General features: G+C 34.8%; 1 protein-coding gene across 1 annotated transcript in view; it reads right to left on the reverse strand.

Annotated features, from left to right (window-relative positions):
• The window catches only part of LOC150100283 (hsc70-interacting protein-like), a 192,199-nt gene that overhangs the window by 81,996 nt on the left and 91,145 nt on the right, over nucleotides 1-19,058 (reverse strand). Inside the window, exon 7 of the mRNA XM_090402327.1 lies at nucleotides 10,002-10,086. Within this exon, the coding sequence (XP_090258453.1) occupies nucleotides 10,002-10,086 (85 nt within the window). The remainder of the gene's footprint in view (nucleotides 1-10,001; nucleotides 10,087-19,058) is intronic.

The following is a 19,058-nucleotide window of genomic DNA, read 5'->3' on the forward strand; positions in this document are numbered from 1 at the left end:
CTTTCTTGACAAAACTAGCCTTGCATTTCCTATGAATAACTTTAAGAAGCCATAATTCTCTTTCTCTATCTCACACACACACACACACACACACACACACACACACACACACACACACACACACACACACACACACACACACACACACACACAAATTCACGCTTGCATTCAACCACTGACATATCTTTTCCCTGACAATTCCCATTCACTCTTTCATCAAAGTTTTTCCAAGCACACCTGACAACAAAACCATTCAAATGAAATCCATCTTACAAATCTCAAGTTTCACAAAACGTTTCTTTTTTTTCTTTTTTTTTTTTTTTTAAGGTGTACTATAGATACCATCTGATCTATTATTATAATCTGGAAATGATTGGGAGTGGGACTACTGTACATCGATTTGTTCACTTGCATTCCTAGGTGAGAAGCAAGATGTGGAAAAAGTTCAGAGGAAAATCGAAAAAAGCAATATCAGGATTGTGGAATACTGACTATGAAGACAGGTTGAGAGAACGTAAATTATAGATGCTAGTCAATAAGCAGAAGAAGGAAGATATGATTGAGACATAAATTGCTAAGGGATGCTTATCAAATAGATACCGAGGATATTTTCAAAGGGTTGAAGGAAGGAAGGGGATAGAGACAAGAGATCATTCTTAAAAGTTGTATAAAGGCGTGGTGCATAAGAGAGTGCAGCATAACTTTTCTGCATGCAGAGTGGTTGGTGAGTGGAATTTATTGCCAAATGAGATGGTGAGTGTGCAAACATCATCATCAAATTCCTGATATATATATACCCTCAAGGGGGTGTACAGGATATGATAGTACTACATGAAAAATTTACATCATTACTAACTTCCTATCTACAATTTTCCTCCAAATCAGTCTGTTACCTGTCAAGACTACAATATTATCAGGTCTTATATTTTGGTCTTCAAAAGCTTTTACTGTATCAATCCACCTATACCTTGGTCTTCCTCTGGGTTTTTTTCCTGCCAACCTGGCAGAGAACACTTGTTTTGCTAATCTTTCCTTTTCCATTCTGCTAAAATGACCATACCACCTGAGATTAACTCCGCTAATGCATTCTGGATACTGACAATATCAAGTTCTTTCCTAATATCCTCATTTTTAATATGATATTGTCAATGATGCCATCTGTTCATGCCCCTAATCTTTCTAAGGACTCTCATATCTGCAGTCTCTAGTCTTTGGTCAAATGTTTTACTTCTAACCCAGCTCTCAGATCCATAACTTAAAATTGGTTTGAACACTGTCCTGTATACAGCTAATTTAGTGTTTTGGCTAATTTCTCTCTTATTCCATATAAATTTATTCAGTTGACTTCCTACCATACCAGATTTGTTGATTCCGTTGTCTATTTCCATATTTAATTTACCATTTTAACTAAAAATTGTGCCTAAGTAGCTGAAATGTTTTACTTGTTCTATAGGTTCTTTATTCACAATGCAGTTAATATTTTCATTGCTTCTGCTTATTTTCATTGTCTTTGACTTGTTATTGCTGACCATCATACCATATCTATTACAACATTTATTCAACTTAGTCAGGGAATCTTGCAGACTTTTAATGGATTTATTTATAACATCATCTGCATAATGCAAAGAGCTGACATTAACTTTCCCATTTTTGATATTAGGTTTAATACTACTTTCCCTCATAATGTGATCCATGTAGACAATGAATAATAGAGGGGATAATGTACATCATTGTCTGACAACAGAATTAACATTAAACCATCTTCCTGTTCTTCCTTCAGTTCTAACTGCTGACTTACAACTCAAATAAAGACTAAGTACTGCTTGATATAATGCCCCATTAACACCATATAACTGTAGCGTTTTGAATAGCTTTTCTCTTGGCACCTTGTCATATGCCTTTTCCAGTTCTACTAAACTTAAATACAGATATTCCCATGATTTCTCAACTATTTTTCGTAAAGTGAAAATCTGATCCTGACATCCTCTATTTGGCCTGAATCCAGCTTGTTCTTCACCAAGCTTCTCTTCCACAATCCTTCTCAACCATTTCTCAAGTATATTTGCATATATCTTACTAGGAACACTCAGTAATGAAATGCCTCTATAATTCTCACATTCAGTTTTATTTCAATTTTTATATGGGTACTTTGAGAGCACTACCTCAATCATCTGGAATTCGTCCCTCTGTCCAGGCCTATGAACTATGCAGTGCAGCCACTATAAGACTTTTATACCTCCATACGTGAGCATTTCTGGTCGAATATCATCTACTACTGCGGCCTTTCCACATTTCAGGCTTTTGATGGCTTTTTCTACTTCAAGTATGGCTTCCTGACTGCATGCCTGGTCAGTGTTTTTTAGGCTAAATTTAAGCTAAATGAAACAAGCAGTGATGACAGCACAGTGGTCATCACTGCTTGTTTCATTTAGCAATTTTTCAAAGTAATTACTCCATACTTCAAGAAGATCTTTTTCTCCCATTTTCATGTCACCTTTATTATCTCTAATTCCTTTTACAGCACTCTTTCCTCCATTTCTGAACTTCTTCAACAACCTCCAGAATATCTTGCCACCTTCTTGATATTTATTTTCTATGTTCTTGCCAAAGTTCTTCCATGATTTTTGTTTAGCCAGTTTTATAATAGTGTTTAGCTTTCTTACATTTGTCTCTGTATTCTCTAAGAGCACAAGCTGACTTATTTGTCAGGAGCTTGTGATATGCTTTCTTCTTTTCCTTCACTGCTTCTTTAACTTCCTGTGTCCATCATGGAGTTCTGATTTTTCTATCCTTGCATGCAATCTCACCACACGCCTCTCTGGCTGAATCAATCAGTGTTTTCTTCAGGGCTTGCCACTGAATCTCCAAAGTTTGGTTCCTGTTCCCAAACTTTTTCATTTTTTCTTGAATAATATTTGTGTATTTTAGTCTACAGTTCACATCTGAGAGCTGCTCAACTTTCATTCGCTTTAAAACTTTCTTACACGTTCTTCTTTTCAATATGAAATTCAATGTTATCCTGCTCAAGACTAAATGGTGATCACTTCCAATTTCAAATCCGCTGTACACTCTGGTGTCCTGCACCAGTGGGAAAACATCACTATCAACAATAACATAGTCAATGAGACTTTTCTTCTTCCTTGCCTCTTCTCTCCATGTGAATTTGTGCACATTCTTATGTTGTAACATTGTGTTAGTAATAACCAGTCCATGTCCTGGGCAGAAATCCAACAGGTATTTGCCATTATTATTATTATTATTAGTTTTGCTCTTTTCTCCAAATTTTCCCAAAATATTTTTGTATGTCTGGCAATCATTTCCTACTCAAACAGACACTGAACCTTCCATTCATGATGATGATTTATTATACCTCATTAAGATGAGGTATAATAAATATACTTCAATGAGTCTTGACTCCTGCAGGTGTTTGTATAATAATAATAATAATAATAATAATAATAATAATATGCTTCATGTAAAGAAAGAAAGAAAGGAATTTGATGTTTATTTCCAAGAAAGGCCTTACTAATCCTTTAATCCTTATTTAATTATCATTTTTTTTTTTAAATCATGTGAGATTTTAAAAAAATGGAATAAGGTATTGTGAAGCTTTACATAATATCTGCACTTCAAAAAACTTCATTTTTGGAAAATTTATAATACTCAGAGCAATTCAGAAAACTAGTATATGCTTTCAAACCCCAATAGTGATGAGAGGATATAATGATTATAAGGGGAGGGAATATTTTAAGTAACAAATGAAAAAACCTGATTACTGTAATGATTGTCTTTGTTTTCTTGTGCTGCTTTTGTAGATATGCAATCTTCTATAATCATAAAATCAAAATTTCACTAGATATACTTCAATCACAGAAACTAATTTCTACGATGCATAATATATTAAAAAGCAAATGATCTTTTTTTTTCTATGGCTTGAAATAAGATTACTTTTGTCATTCTCTGTGCAACTGAAGCAGTACACAAAGCTAAATTTTACACAAAAATTCAAACAAACAAAAAAATAACTGATGTACGAATGCAATATATGGCCCAGCATGTTTGAATGATACTGTGAATAAATAAACTTGAATGTTTCCTTTTTACTAGGTAAAAGATTACCCCAAAACTTTGCTGCACAGTAAATAATTCACAACTAATCATTAGATGAAATTAACAAATTTCACTTAATCCAAATTCACAGATCTAATACATACCACATATGTCAACTTTGGTTTATTAGCCATTTTATAGCCTTCAACAAAAGTGGAATAAATTTCCATGGTTGCAGGAAACCATTTAAAATAATGTGTCATGCTGCTGGCATAAAAGTAGTGCAATTTTTTTTTTCTCCTGAAGGGTGAAACAGATTGATGCTGAATAATATTCAGTATTGTAATTCATTTATAGATCCCCCCACCACCACCACCATGAGAATCTGCCTTCTCTCCCAAGGTTCTGGTCCTATCTTTAATGGACTCTGTGGCAGAAGAGTGATAAGCCAGCTATGGTATTTTGCTAATAATTGCTATGAACAAAATGAAACAGTCACAGCATGCATTAAATATTACCACATTCAGGATAGTTGCCACATTTCCACAGAGACCACTTAACCACCCAACCGGCCATGTATATAATTTTAATATGCAAAGTGCATATTGAAATTGTAATAGCATTGTTATTACATTGATATATATGATGGATATGAAGTGTAGAGGAGTGATGTATTTTATCCATATTGACGGCAACGTGGTTAATGGAGATCAAATGTCAGAGCATTATTTAAAACTGCAAAACTTAAGCTGTTAGAAGAATTAAAAAAACTTTATAAGTAGAGTACAGGTATGTCAGAGACCCACTGGACAGATGAATGACATGTTAACATCGAAAATGCAGGAACATTTTACTCAAAGAAAAGACGATGTACATAGAGGAGGAACAATCATTGTAAAAATTATTTTTTAAAGTAAAAGAAATTAACTCACTATTCTCAAGATTTATCTCACCAAGATTCCAGGCAAAAACATATTAAGATAATACAGGTTTATGAAGCAGCTTACTTTCGTGGAGAAAATGAATATAAGGAACTTTTCTCAAATCTACAAATAGAAACTGATAATACCAGTTGAAAATATATGGTGATAGTAATGAGAGACTATTAATGCAAAAATAGACAAGTATTCTGAGAATATGGCAGGAGTAATGGGGAAATTTGTGACTATTGAAAGAAATGAAAGATGTGATGGTCCCCGATTAAAAAAAAACAAAAAAAAACAGGAATAATGATTAGTAACACTTTATTTTTTTATAGAGACAGTCACAAATACACATGGACCTCACCAGATGGAAAAACTAAAAATTATGTTGATACAAGATGTGACAATTTAATTTCTGGAACGACTGTGTAGTGTTGCCCATGTGGTGATTTGGTTGGAGTCACATGAGTAATTGTTTTTGTACGTTTTAACTAATCCTTGTGCAAACCTCAAGCCAATAGAGATATTTGCTAGTTGGCTATTGCAAAAACAATAGAGATCTGCATGTAAATTTTAGCATAAAAATATGTGATCAAAATTTGGAGCAGTGTGTTAACATCAAATTTTGTGTGAAAATTAGCAAAAATGCTACTGAAATATTGGAGCTGTTGAAAGTGGCACATGGTGTGGATGCTCTGAAAAAATCAAGTTTCTTTGAGTGGCATATGAGATTCAAAGATGGGCGAGGAGATGTGAATGATGACCTCAGAAGTGGGCAGCCAAAAACAAAAATAATGGATGCAAATACGAACAGAGTGCAAGAATTAGCACATTCTGACATACAATTAAGTATGCGATTAATGGCTGATGAATTGCAAATCAAAAAACAGTCAGGGTAATTTTAATAAGAATTGGGTATGTGAAAGATTTCTGCAAAGTTTGTACCTGGGATCTTGATGGATGAACAGAAGCAGTGGCAGCTTCAAGTTGTGACTGATCTTTCTGCATATAAGCACGTTTCTGAGAGTAATTACAGGTGACAAAACCTGGTGCTTCCAGTACGATCTCAAAATAAAATGGCAGAGCATGCAGTGAAAAACCCCGATTTTGCAACGTCTAAAAAAAGCACACGTCACGTTTGTAGTTGTCACTTTACTAAAATCATGACAAAGACCTTCTTGTAATTAAATTGGAAGAGATGGGGGGGGGGGGGGTTGGATGTGTTCAATCGGAGACTGGCTGTCAAATAGGTATTGGCAAGTGGTATGTATAGGGTGATATCGCAAGAGGAAAGTCACTATTGGTGTGTGTTCAAAGGATTTGTTTTGGAGTCATTGTTGTTAATTTGTATATAAATGACACTGGGAAGGACATGAATAAGCTATGAGGAATAGAATGGAAGGTGTAGGAATATCTTAGAGTAGGTGGAAGAGATGAAAGATTGGGGGAGGAGGGGGGGAGCGATGGCAGAGAGGGAGCTGACATTTCTGGGACATTTTGCTAAAGTTGTGAGGACAGTACTGTGAATTATGGCAATGATGAGGGGAACACTGACATGCAGAAGTAATAGAAGTAAGGATGTTATGATCACGATGTACACTCAGACTACATATGGGTTACTATGCATAGATTGATCACCTGGTTTTCAAAAGAATGGCGAGTTGTTGGAGACAGTTCAGAGACAATTCACTAAGTGTGTTTCTGGTAAGGGGTTACCAGATTAACGTCCATGAAAATTTTCACAGAATGGCTGGAGACAGGAGGAGAACAAGAGGCCATGGAAGTTGTATAAGGACGGTATGAGCAAGGGGCAAGGAGTAGGCTTTTTGCATGAAGAGTGGTGGGTAATTGGAATACATTGCTTGAAAATGCAGTTAGTGCACAGACAGTAATACATTTAAGTCAAGGTATCATGAGCTGTATGTGCGAGGGTGAGACCTCCCCAATGTTTCTTTACTCCGTAGAGGTCCGATGACGATGTTAATAATAATAAAGAAAATATATATGGATTCTGATCATGAAATGCTATCAACAAAAATAAAGCTTAAATTCAAAAACAACTGCCAATAGGAAAAGACCTTTATAGGTTTGATATCTCAATATTAAAAGAATCCATCCAATACACAAAATGTATTTCAAGGAAAAAAAAAAAAAATTAAATGAGGGCTTTAAGTCTTGAAAACACAGAAACATTTTTGGAAAAAGGAAAAAATGCAATACTAGATACAATAAAACAAAACATTACTAAATTTATGTGGTATAAAAAAATAAAATTACATCTAAATGTAGAGGAGCAAAATTAAATTTCTGTCCCAACCCATAATGGACAGCATGGGTTTGCTAAAGGAAGATTATGTTTAGTATAAAGGAAGACTGTATTGTACCACAGTTGTTGTCTCCAATTGAACACATAACAAGGTGCATTGGATAAGGGAGATGCATACACAGTAGTATATTTAGATTTTAAAAACCTTGTATCAAATTGGAACAGATGGGGGTTGGATGGCAGATTAATGTGTTCAGTTGGAGATTGGTTGTCACATACGTATCGGCACCAATCCATCATAACACAAAATTAGTAGTAGCACAATAAAAAAAAAAAAACTTTCAAAAACAGAAATCTATACCATTAAAAAATGGAAGAAAAGAAGCAATCTGCGTGGTGAAGATGAAAAATAAAAAATTCTGAAATTTGAATGGACCATTTTAAACAAATTTTCACAAAATTTAACGCTGAAAATTATGATAAGTTTGGCAAAAGTGAGGAGACCCCAAAAATATTAGATAGAAATAGATGCTGCATTCAAATGAAAACAGATAAAGCACCTATACAACTTGAAGTGGTGTAGGTGCAACCTCCATTTTACACAAATTATGGACTCTACGTGTTATAAATAATTACTTTAATTTCCTGACATTTTGACCTTCATATTAAAGTCATCATCTGGATTATACACATATACAAGGGTGGTCTGAAAAGTTCTCGGCCTCGACCATAGATAGCAACACTATCAGCAAGATTTTTTTTTTCTAAGTTGGTACATCTGTCTTAAGCATCGATGTGAAATTGCAAGTCATTTTATCAAAGTAGTTTGTTTTGAAGTACAGTGGTTTGAAGCAAAAGTGTTGTCTGTATCCATTGAAATGTATAAAATTGAGTATTGTGCGGTTATAAAATTCTTTGTAAAAGAAAGTTTAACAGCAAAAGAAATTCATTAGAAGTTCATAAAAGTTTATGGGCACTCTTCTCCTTTGTTTTCGGTAATTAAGAAATGGTTTAAACGTGGCATACCAGCCTTGTAGATGATCCGCATGAAGGAGACGTCCAAAAGTGTAACAACACTAGAAATCATTGATCAAGTGCACGATATAGTATTGGATGACTGGAGAGTTAAAGTGCGTGAAATTACTGAGACTACAGGCATTTTAAAAGAACGTGTAGGATATATTTTGTATGATGGGTGCTGCACTTGCTCACAGCAAATCAAAAACGCACTAAGCATGAAAATCTCTGAACGGTGCTTGGAGCATTTCAATAAGAATAAAACTGATTTTGTGCATTGATTTATTACTATGGATGAGACTTGGATTCACCATTACACACCAGAATCCAAACAGTGGACAGAAGCCAGTTGTTTAGTGCCAAAGAAGACAAAGTCAGTTCCATCAGCAGGAAAGGTCATGGCATCAGTGTTTTGGGATGCTAAAGGCATTTTGTTTCTTAATTATCTTGAAAAGGTAAAACAATAACCAGGGAATATTATTCCGATCTTTTAACCAGAATAGACAAAAAAATTTGTGAGAAAAGACCCGGTTTGCAGAAGAAAAAAAATCATCTTTCATCAGGAAAATGCACCTGCCCACAAAGGTGTTTTGGCATGGGAAAATTAAGAGATCTGCACTAGGAATTGTTGGAACATCCATTCTATTTCCCAGATTTGGCTCTCTCTGACTTCTATCTCTTCCCAAAACTAAAACTCTTCCTCGTTGGTCAGTGTTTTTCTTCAAATGCAGAGGTGATTGCAGCTGTAGAGGGGTATTTTGCAAATCTTACTGAGAAACCACTACAGGGATGGGATAATGATGCTGGAGCATCGCTGTATGTATTAGTCTTAAGGGAGATTATGTTGAAAAATAAAATAGGCCAAGAACTTTTCAGACCATCCTCGACATATTAATGTGTTCTTCAATAGCCAAGTAATCTTATAAACTCATTTAGCAACCTTAGCAACATGTCCTCTAAGTTTAACTATTTCCTGGAGTGCAGTGTCATCAATGTTATACACAGCTTGTAATCTATTTACCCCAAAATGCATAACTTTACATTTCTTGACATTGAACTGACATCCATTAACTTCTGCCCAGCCAATTTAAATAGGCTGGGCAGAAGTTAATTAACATACTGACAGCCTATTTAAATCATCCTGCAAGCTCTCCATCGCCTTGATTAACTATTACTCTACCTAATTTTGCATCATCAGCAAACAACTAAATATTTCCTTTCAGGTTATTTCCTACATCATTTATGTACAAATTAAACAGCAATAGTCTCAGCACTGAACCTTATGGCACACCGGTTTTCACCTCAATTCTGCCCCTCCATATACTACTTTTTGATATCTGTCCAGTAGCCGTGCTCTTATCCATTTAACTTGTGTCATATCCATCCCCATTATCATTATCAAATGATATTTACCCTCGGGGGGAATAAGTTTGATAGTAAATTAATCATGTAGTACTATGATATCAAGACAGTACTACAAAATTAAGTCTGCATTATTATTATGAGATGTATAATTTTTATTTTCTTTACATAAATTTGCATTATACTAATATTTGAGATAGTTAAATATCTGTGTACTTAAAACTCAAATTTGATACAAAATATGAAGATTTTTTATACACATATCTAAAAATCATCATGGCCGATTATTTATTTTTTTAGAAAACAATAAAAAATAAAAATCATTTTTAACTTCATGTCCATTGAAAAAATACTAATCAAATAGCAGTAAACTAAGAACTTACCCAGCTCGTTTGGCATAGAGAGCAGCACTCTGTGGATTTTTCTGTATGGCATCCGTAAATAAACTGATAGCATCATCTAACCTTCCTAAAATTCCAAAATTAACATAATTTACTTTCAATTTTATAACACACTCTGAGAAATAACCAGTGATCAAATGTTTTAAGTATTTTAATGTGACAGCATGTTTCATCCAAGAAAAGATTTTCCATATAAAAAATTTTATCATCATAAAATTCCTGATATACCTTTAAACAGAAGAGCTTTCATAGGTCAGTTGATTTCAACAAAGCCCCTTGGGTTGGACAGACCTAGATTTGAATACCATCTAGTATGTGAATATCAAGGATTTTTAAAATTGGTGAGTTAGTTGGTCTAATATGAAGGTGGCAGGGTTTGTATTCCTAGAAACTTAGGTTTTTCATCCCACAGCCAGGCAAACTGGTCAGGAGATCATGCACAATTTACAAACAAAAATATATAATTAGGTAGAAGACTAACCTAGTCCTAAAATCATATTTATAAATGCCAGTTTGGCCAAGTCATGAGCTTTAAAGGCCTTATTAAAAATAGCAGTCAATCAACAATTTTCTTAAAGATTGGACAATTATTTGTCAGAACTTCAAGTTTGTCAATATTTTGGTCTTCCACTGGTCCCCCCCCCTCCTTTCCCAACCATCCTATACAAAACTCCTCTTCGACTCAATAACCTTTTCTCAACAATTCTGTTTAAATAACCATGCCAGTCTAGTAGTCTTCCTAAGGTATTCATTTTTAATATGATTCTGCAATTGACCACCTTTTTACTATACTCATCTTACCAGTTTAGTATTTTGGCAAACTTCTCTCTTATTCCACGTAATTTTTTTCAACAGGCTTTTCCCACCATACCAGCTTTGCTTATTCTATTATGTATTAAAAAATTTTCCTTTTCATCTCCACTAAAAATTGTGCATAAATAACTGAAACATTTTGTTTTATAGATTATTGTGGATGCAATTTTCCAAGCAAATTTAATTATAAAATTGCTTGGTAAGATACCAAGCAATTTTATAAGCTAGGTTTAATCCTTTTTTTTCCCAAGTAAGCAAACAGACAAGTAAGTCAAGTTTGCGTCTGTTATTCATATTTTGCCTTTTTTTTTTTTTTGCTGATTTTCAAACCAAATTTTTTTATAATAGTTATTTATTTAGTTAAATAGTGCTGTATTTATTTGAGAGAATAAAATCATCTGCATAAATATAAAGAGTTCAGTTGAATATCTCTGATTTTGATAACATATCAAAATCTATCATACAGATAATGAATAACAGTGGAGATAATATGCACTCTTATTATACATCTGATCAGTAGTGCAATCAGGATTTAATCTTGGGAGGGGGAGTTGAGTAGATGATTTGAGAATACACACTACTACGAGTCGCACATGACCTATGACTGAGCATCTGCAATGAAAGCTAATTCATAAGTAGTATAGAAATAGAAGACGCTACACAACATAAATTTAAAAAAAAAAGAATTTTAATTCGGAAAAGATTTTTGGAAATTTTTCTAGTTTTTTTCCCCCTTTTTCTTTGGAAGGGGGGGAGGCTAGCTTCTCCCGCCCCCCCATCTGGGTGTGCCACTGCATCTGATTATATATAAAACCATCTTCAATACAATCCTTCAGTTTGAACCACTGACTTACAACCAGTCAGTTGTAAGTCAATGGTGTAAATTGTAAAGGCTACATATTGTTCTATATTATAACTCATTTACACAACATAATTATAGTATTTTGAGCTGCTTTTCTCTTGGCATCTCATCGTATGTCTACTAAAGGCCTTAAGCTAATTAATAATATGCATACTATTCTTAAAAAATTTATTAACATAAAATTTTGCTCACATTTCATAGGTATCTTGAATACAGGCAAGGTACATAAACACATAACTGAAAAATCAACAATGCAATACTAATATATTAATAAGGCAAAAATTATCAATTAATACTGAAATCCAAATACTTAAAGTAATTAACTATGAGCAGTCAGGAAGCACTGTTTCCCCACAATGGGACAAACTTAGAATATGATTAGATAAATTTAACAATATTTATCAGGAATGATCAAAATTGTTATCATTACTAGGGCATTGTTATTGTTATTTTACTTTAGGAAGACAGGAAAATTTTTTGTTTCCCATTTTTAGATTTTCTACTTCTTCCTCAACCTGAAGGAGATCTTCAATTTTCAATTTTTTCAGGGAAAAACACATACAGGTCATTTACCTCCATCCACAATCTTGCCATTATTGATGTCAAAACGTGGCACTAAAAGTGTCCTTAACTCATTCTGCACTCTCTCTCTGCTCAGCTCAGCTCTTAATACAACAGAAATTACAACATTGAGCCTACATTCATAGCTAATTGTTTCAAAAAATCTATCAACAAAAGCAATCAGCAATTACAAAACTGGATTTCTCGGGAAAAAAAATTGCATTTTCATCCCTTATGTTAAAGGAAGCCGCGCAGTTAGCTGATTGGTTACGCGCTCCGCAACCATATGCCTGGGAAAGGAGTGTCCTGCGTTCGATTCTCGTCGCCGACGTGAGGAGCTAAGGATCTTTCTCAGCCATAGCCAAGTTAGCCGGTCTTGGGCGTGGAGTGCAGGGTTTTTCTCCCCAATTTATCTGGTTTTTTTCCTCCCACAAGCAGGCAAACCGGCCCTGAACACATGCTTCTACAGACATAGGATACCTCCAGGAATAAGGAGTAACCAACCTATTCCATAGGATTTCGGTTCCGAATGCCTACACCGTAAAAGGTGTAGGTCTACGCGTGAGCGTAAACCAGGATGTTAAAGGAGTATCTGAGTGTATCTAAAATTCTGAGGATGGCACCAATATATTCGGGTGGCCTTTCATCTTGTCTTCAAAATTTTCTTTTTTCTACTGTCAGTCAAAGACAAGCATCCCCCTTTGGCCTTTTCAGGTGTTTACTAGATTCTGCAGTCCTATGATTCATATTTTGGCCAGTCTGGAAAATCTGTCTCTATTCATTACAAAGAACATAAAAATTACATCAAGTACCATGAATCTGAGGTCTTCCCTTGCAGAACATAGTCTTTTGGAAGAAAACCCTGAAAATAAAGTCCTGAAAATAAAGAAATTTTCTTACAGAAAAACTTGACAAGGTAAAATTTTGCTGTAAAGATATTAGTGAACTATTATTCAGTAAAGATATGAGTAAACTGCTCTAATCTTGACAGGTATGATGGATAAAGATACCAAGCAATTTTATAAGCTAGGTTTAATCCTTTTTTCCCAAGTAAGCAAAACAGACAAGTCAGTCAAGTTTGCGTCTGAACGTAGTTCAAGTCTGAGGCAACTCGTGGTAAAGGTGGAGCAAGCTCCGATAGTATACCCAAGTTAAAAAAATTTCTACAGGTATGATGGGTGTTTATCCTCTTAATGGGAAATAGCACACTATTTTTCATAAAGGAAATTTCTCAAAGTTAAAGAGCACTATTTCTCCTTTACTTTGCTTTTCTCTCTCTCTCTCACACACACACGCACATTTAAATATTTCGACTCAAGTATTTGTCATCATCATCATCATCATCAAATTCCTGCCATGTACCCTCAAGGGGTGTACAGGATATGACAGTACTACATGAAAAAATTACATCATTACTAACTTCCTATCTACAATTTTCCTCCAAATCAGTCTGTTACTTGTCAAGACTCCAACATTATCAGATCTTATATTTCTATCGTCTAAGGCATTTTGTACCGTATCAATCCACCTATATCTTGGTCTTCCTCTGGGTCGTTTTCCTGCCAACCTGGCAGAGAACACTTGTTTTGCTAATCTTTCCCCTCCCATTCTATTTAAGTGACCATACCATCTGAGATTAGCTCTGCTAACGCATTCCTGGATGCTGACAATGTCAAGTTCTTTCCTAATATCCTCATTTTTAATATGATATTGCCATTGATGCCATCTGTTCACGCCTCTAATCTTTCTCAGGACTCTCATATCTGCGGTCTCTAGTCTTTGGTCAAGTGTTTTACTTCTGACCCAGCTCTCAGATCCATAAGTTAAAATTGGTTTGAACACAGTCTTGTATACAGCTAATTTAGTGTTCCGACTAATTTCTTTCTTATTCCATATGAATTTATTCAATTGACTTCCCACGATACCAGCTTTGCTGATTCTGTTGTCTATTTCTATATTTAGTTTACCATCTTCAGTAAAAATTGTGCCTAAGTAGCTGAAATGTTTTACTTGTTCCACAGGTTCTCCATTCACAACACAGTTGACATTTTCAATGATTCTGCCTATTTTCATTGTCTTTGTCTTTTTATTGCTGACCTTCATACCATATCTATTACAACAGCTATTCAATTTAGTCAGAGAATCTTGCAGACTTGTAGCGGATTTATTTAAAAGTATAACATCATCCGCATAAAGCAAAGAGCTGACATTAACATCTCCAATTTTGATATCAGGTTTAATACCACATTCCTTCATAATGTGATCCATATTGATAATGAATAACAAAGGGGATAATGTACATCCTTGTCTCACACCAGATTTAACATTAAACCATCTTCCTGTACTTCCTTCAATTCTAACTGCTGACTCACAACTCAAATAAAGACTAAGTATTGCTTGATATAATGCCCCATTGACACCATACAACTGCAGCGTATTGAATAGCTTCTCTCTTGGCACCTTGTCATATGCCTTTTCCAAATCGACAAAACTTAAATACAGATCTTTGTTATATTCCCATGCTTTCTCGACTATTTGTCGTAAAGTGAAGATCTGATCCTGACAGCCTCTATTTGGCCTGAATCCAGCTTGTTCTTCACCAAGCTTTTCTTCCACAATTCTTCTCAACCGTTTCTCAAGTATACTTGCATAGATCTTGCCAGGAACACTCAGTAGGGAAATACCTCTGTAATTCTCACATTCAGTTTTATTTCCCTTTTTATATATGGGTACTATGAGAGCTCTACTCCAATCATCGGGAATTCGTCCCTCTGTCCAGGCTTTCTGAACTATGCAGTGCAGCCACTGTAAGACTCTTATACCACCATACTTCAGCATTTCTGGTCGAATATCATCTACTCCTGCTGCCTTTCCACATTTCAAGCCTTTGATGGCTTTTTCTACTTCAAGTATGGATATGTATTCCTGACTGCATGCCTGGTCAGTGTTTTGTATCACTGTGCTGTCATCACTGCTTGTTTCATTTAGCAGTTTTTCAAAGTAATTACTCCATACTTCAAGGATATCTTTTTCTCCTGTTTTCATTTCACCTTTATCATCTCTAATTCCTTTTACAGCACTCTTTCCTCCATTCCTAAGCTTCTTCAACAACCTCCAGAATATTTTGCCACCTTCTTGATATTTATTTTCTATATTCTTGCCAAAGTCCTCCCATGACTTTTGTTTAGCTAGTTTTACACACTGTTTAGCTTTCTTACATTTGTCTCTGTATTCTGTAAGAGTAAAAGCTGACTTATTTGCCAGGAACTTTTGATATGCTTTCTTCTTTTCCTTCACTGCCTCTTTAACTTCCTGTGTCCACCAGGGAGTTCTGATTTTTTTATCTTTGCACACAACCTCACCACATGCCTCTCTGGCAGAATCAATCAATGTTTCCTTCAGAGTTTGCCACTGAATCTCCAAGGTTTGATTCCTGTTCTCAAACTCTTTCATTTTCTTTTCAATAATATTTCTGTATTTTAGTCTACAGTTTACATCTGAGAGCTGCTCAACTTTTATTCGCTTTAAAACTTTCTTACATGTTATTGTTGTTGCCTTAAATACAGTATTAGTGTTGCAAGTTTATTTTTCTTCAGTGTTTGTGTTCTTTTTTTTTCTATTCATTTCATACCGAAGATGCCAATGAAACATGGGTGAAATTTCAAGTAAATAAATAATTTTATTAAGGAATTATATATAATACCTTTGCTAAATATTAAATAATATACCAAATAATAACGTTACACGTAAAGAATGTGAAGGGTTTAGTATTTTCAGATAAGATAGGATGGGGGGGGGGGTTGATGATAGTGGATGAAATGCAGCCGAAAAGAATAGGCAGTGGCAGATTAATACAATGAGTACAGGTCAAGTAATTATTATGCAAGGGGGGGGGGGGTTCAACTATGGAGATATAGACTGGAAGGAACTAAGATCACATGACAGGAAGGAAATGGGATTTATACATTCATTTTATAAATTATGGACTTGACAATCGCGTTAAAAATAACACTTTTAATATCCCAACGTTTCGACTTCATATTAAGATCATCTTCATCTGGAGTATATACAAATACACAAGCACAAGCTGAGTTACATTACATACAGTGAGCAAAGAAAAATGAATTCGATCACAAGTTAATCTACTGGCATGACCTCTAGTAAAAAAAAAAAATTAATTATTTAGAAATTACATCAAGCTAAATTCTATTCATGGTTCCATCTAGGGATTGGAGCAGTTTTAATAAGTGAAATAGCTAAACCGATCTCCATGGATAAACATTCTTTCTTACAGATAGTTTTCTTTTAGTAACAATGATGTCCTATTTTTAGCATTACAATTGTTATTTTTGATTTAGGATCCTGGATTTTCTACAGTCCTGTTTACAGTTGCTGTTAGAGAGGAAGGTTCTGTGGGTCAAATATGTGCTTCCATATGTTTGGGATTTTTAGGCCATCATTATTGTTCAGATTGGGGTGGTTGATAATAATCTCACATGCTTCCTTGAATTTGCATTCATACCATCTTTTGGTGTGATGTAGACAACTAGTGCTTTTCCAGTCATTTCTATGTAAGGTGTTCACAGGGCATGATCAGAAAGGAAGCTTCACCATAATTATTATATTTAATGTGTCGTTTATGTTCTTTTTGTCTGATAGGAATTGTGCATCCGGTTTCCCCTATATATGGTATGTTACAAGTGCAATAAATACGGTATACCCCAGGGTGGGCAAGCGGAGGGAGTAGGTCTTTGGATGAGTTGAGTAAGCTTTTTAGTTTTGCAGGAGGTTATAAGGTGGCTTTCAGGTTGTATTTTTGTAGTATTCTGTTTATTTTATCTCCTGTCCCTTTAATGTACGAAATGGTTATAGTTTTATTGTAGTCTGGTTTGTCTTTGTTTTTAATTGAGGTCTTGTAGAGAATTTTGTTAATAGTGTTTTGGCTGTACCCATTTTTTTGAAAAGTACTGCTGATAACTTTAAATTCTTCTTTCAGTGCATGTTCACTGGAGCAGATCTTCAGAGCCCTGTTTTTAGAGTATTAATGACACCTAGTTTTTGTATTGGGTGGTGGTAGGAGTTTATTTGTATATATTGGCCAGTTTGTGTCGGTTTCCAGTAAATAGTGAAGAAAAGATTGTCAGAAGGAAGACATGCGACATGTGTATCTAGGAACAGAAGTGTGTTCTGTTTTTCAATCTCTGTGAACTGTATGCTTTTGCGTTGTTTGTTTAGGTGGCTAAGGAATGTGACTAGTGGCCATGGGACCAGATTGCGAAAACATCGTCAATGTATCTAAGCCAGACTTTGGGTTTTAAAGGAGAGGAATCCAGAGCATGTTGCTCAAAATGTTCCGTATAAAAGTTAGCAATGGGGGGGGATAATGGCAAGCCCATGGCTGTGCCTTCTTTTCGTAGGTATAAAGCGTTTTGCCATACAAAATAACCAGAACATAACACATGTGCAAAGAGCACGATGATTTCTGGAGGGAATTTGTTCTGCAAAAGACAGATTGTGTCATTGATTGGGACATTCGTAAAGAGAGGCAGAGAGACGTCAAAACTGACTAATAAATCATCTTTTTCTAATGTAATGTCTTTGATGTTTATGAAGTGTTGCGTATTTCTGATATACAAGGGGGGTATGACCTTCCAACTCCTTGAGTGCTGCTGCTAATTTCTTGGCTACGTGATAATTCGGGGTATCAATCCCATCGACAATTGGCCGGGTGGTGTGTTTTCTTTGTGAATTTTCAGTAGTCCATAAATTCTTGAGGAACGAACATAGTGAGGAAAGTTTTTTGACCATATCTTTGGGCCATGTGGTAACTGACTTAAGTAGTTTCTCTGTTTTATTTTTTATTCTATTGGTTGACTTGTAGTTAACTATTTGGTATGTATTATTGTCCAAGACTAGCAGATTAATTTTTTCCATGTAAGTGGTTCGGTTTAAAATAACGGTGGCACTTCCTTTATCAGCTCTAGTTATTACGATGTTCGTATTTGATTTCAATGATTTCCAATTTGATTTTCAATGAAATCAAACACGAACATTGTAATAACTAGAGCCGAAATATTGAAATTTTAAACCGAACTACTTATGTGGAAAAAATGAATCTGCTAGTCTTGGACAATAATACATACCAAGTCGTTAACTACAACCAAACCAATAGATTAAAAATAAAACAGAGAAACTACTTAAGTCAATTACCACATGATACGAAGATACGGTCAAAAAACTATTTCCGCTGTTAAAAAGTTGTTGTTCTATTGTTATCTCGATGTTCTATATTTAATTAGTTGTTTTACTCTTAATTTCTATCCTTGTTCTTACTTAAACCTTATACGATCAAAATCCTACTGGCTGCTGTATTGTTATATATTTATCATTCGTTATTTATTCTTTCTTCTCTTACTTTAATCTTATTCTTAAATCTAGGATTGTTTCCTCTTCGGATACTGGCAAATTTATATTTTGCTGCGCCAGCCAGTATCCAATAGTAGAAAAGATCCTTACTCAGGGAGACAATACTAGATTCTTAGCTTTCTTACACAATATCTCATTTGAACTGCCATATAGATTCAGATTATTGCAGTCATGACCTAAATCTATATCTTATATTCACTCTCTAAATCCTTCCTGCCAAAACAGGTTCTATTTTTATAAGTGGTAATTTGGAATCGTAATCAGGCGTGACTCACGTTCAGGTAAATATGACATGTTTATTTGAATATCTAAAGCACAATACAAAACTCATACACTCAATTATGCTCAATACTAAATAAAACTCGAACTAAGAGATT

This window comes from Typopeltis vanoorti, chromosome 13 (genome assembly GCF_054136105.1).
Source record: "Typopeltis vanoorti isolate ZY-2024b chromosome 13, IOZ_Tvanoo_1.0, whole genome shotgun sequence".
Taxonomy (NCBI): Eukaryota; Metazoa; Arthropoda; class Arachnida; order Uropygi; family Thelyphonidae; genus Typopeltis; species Typopeltis vanoorti.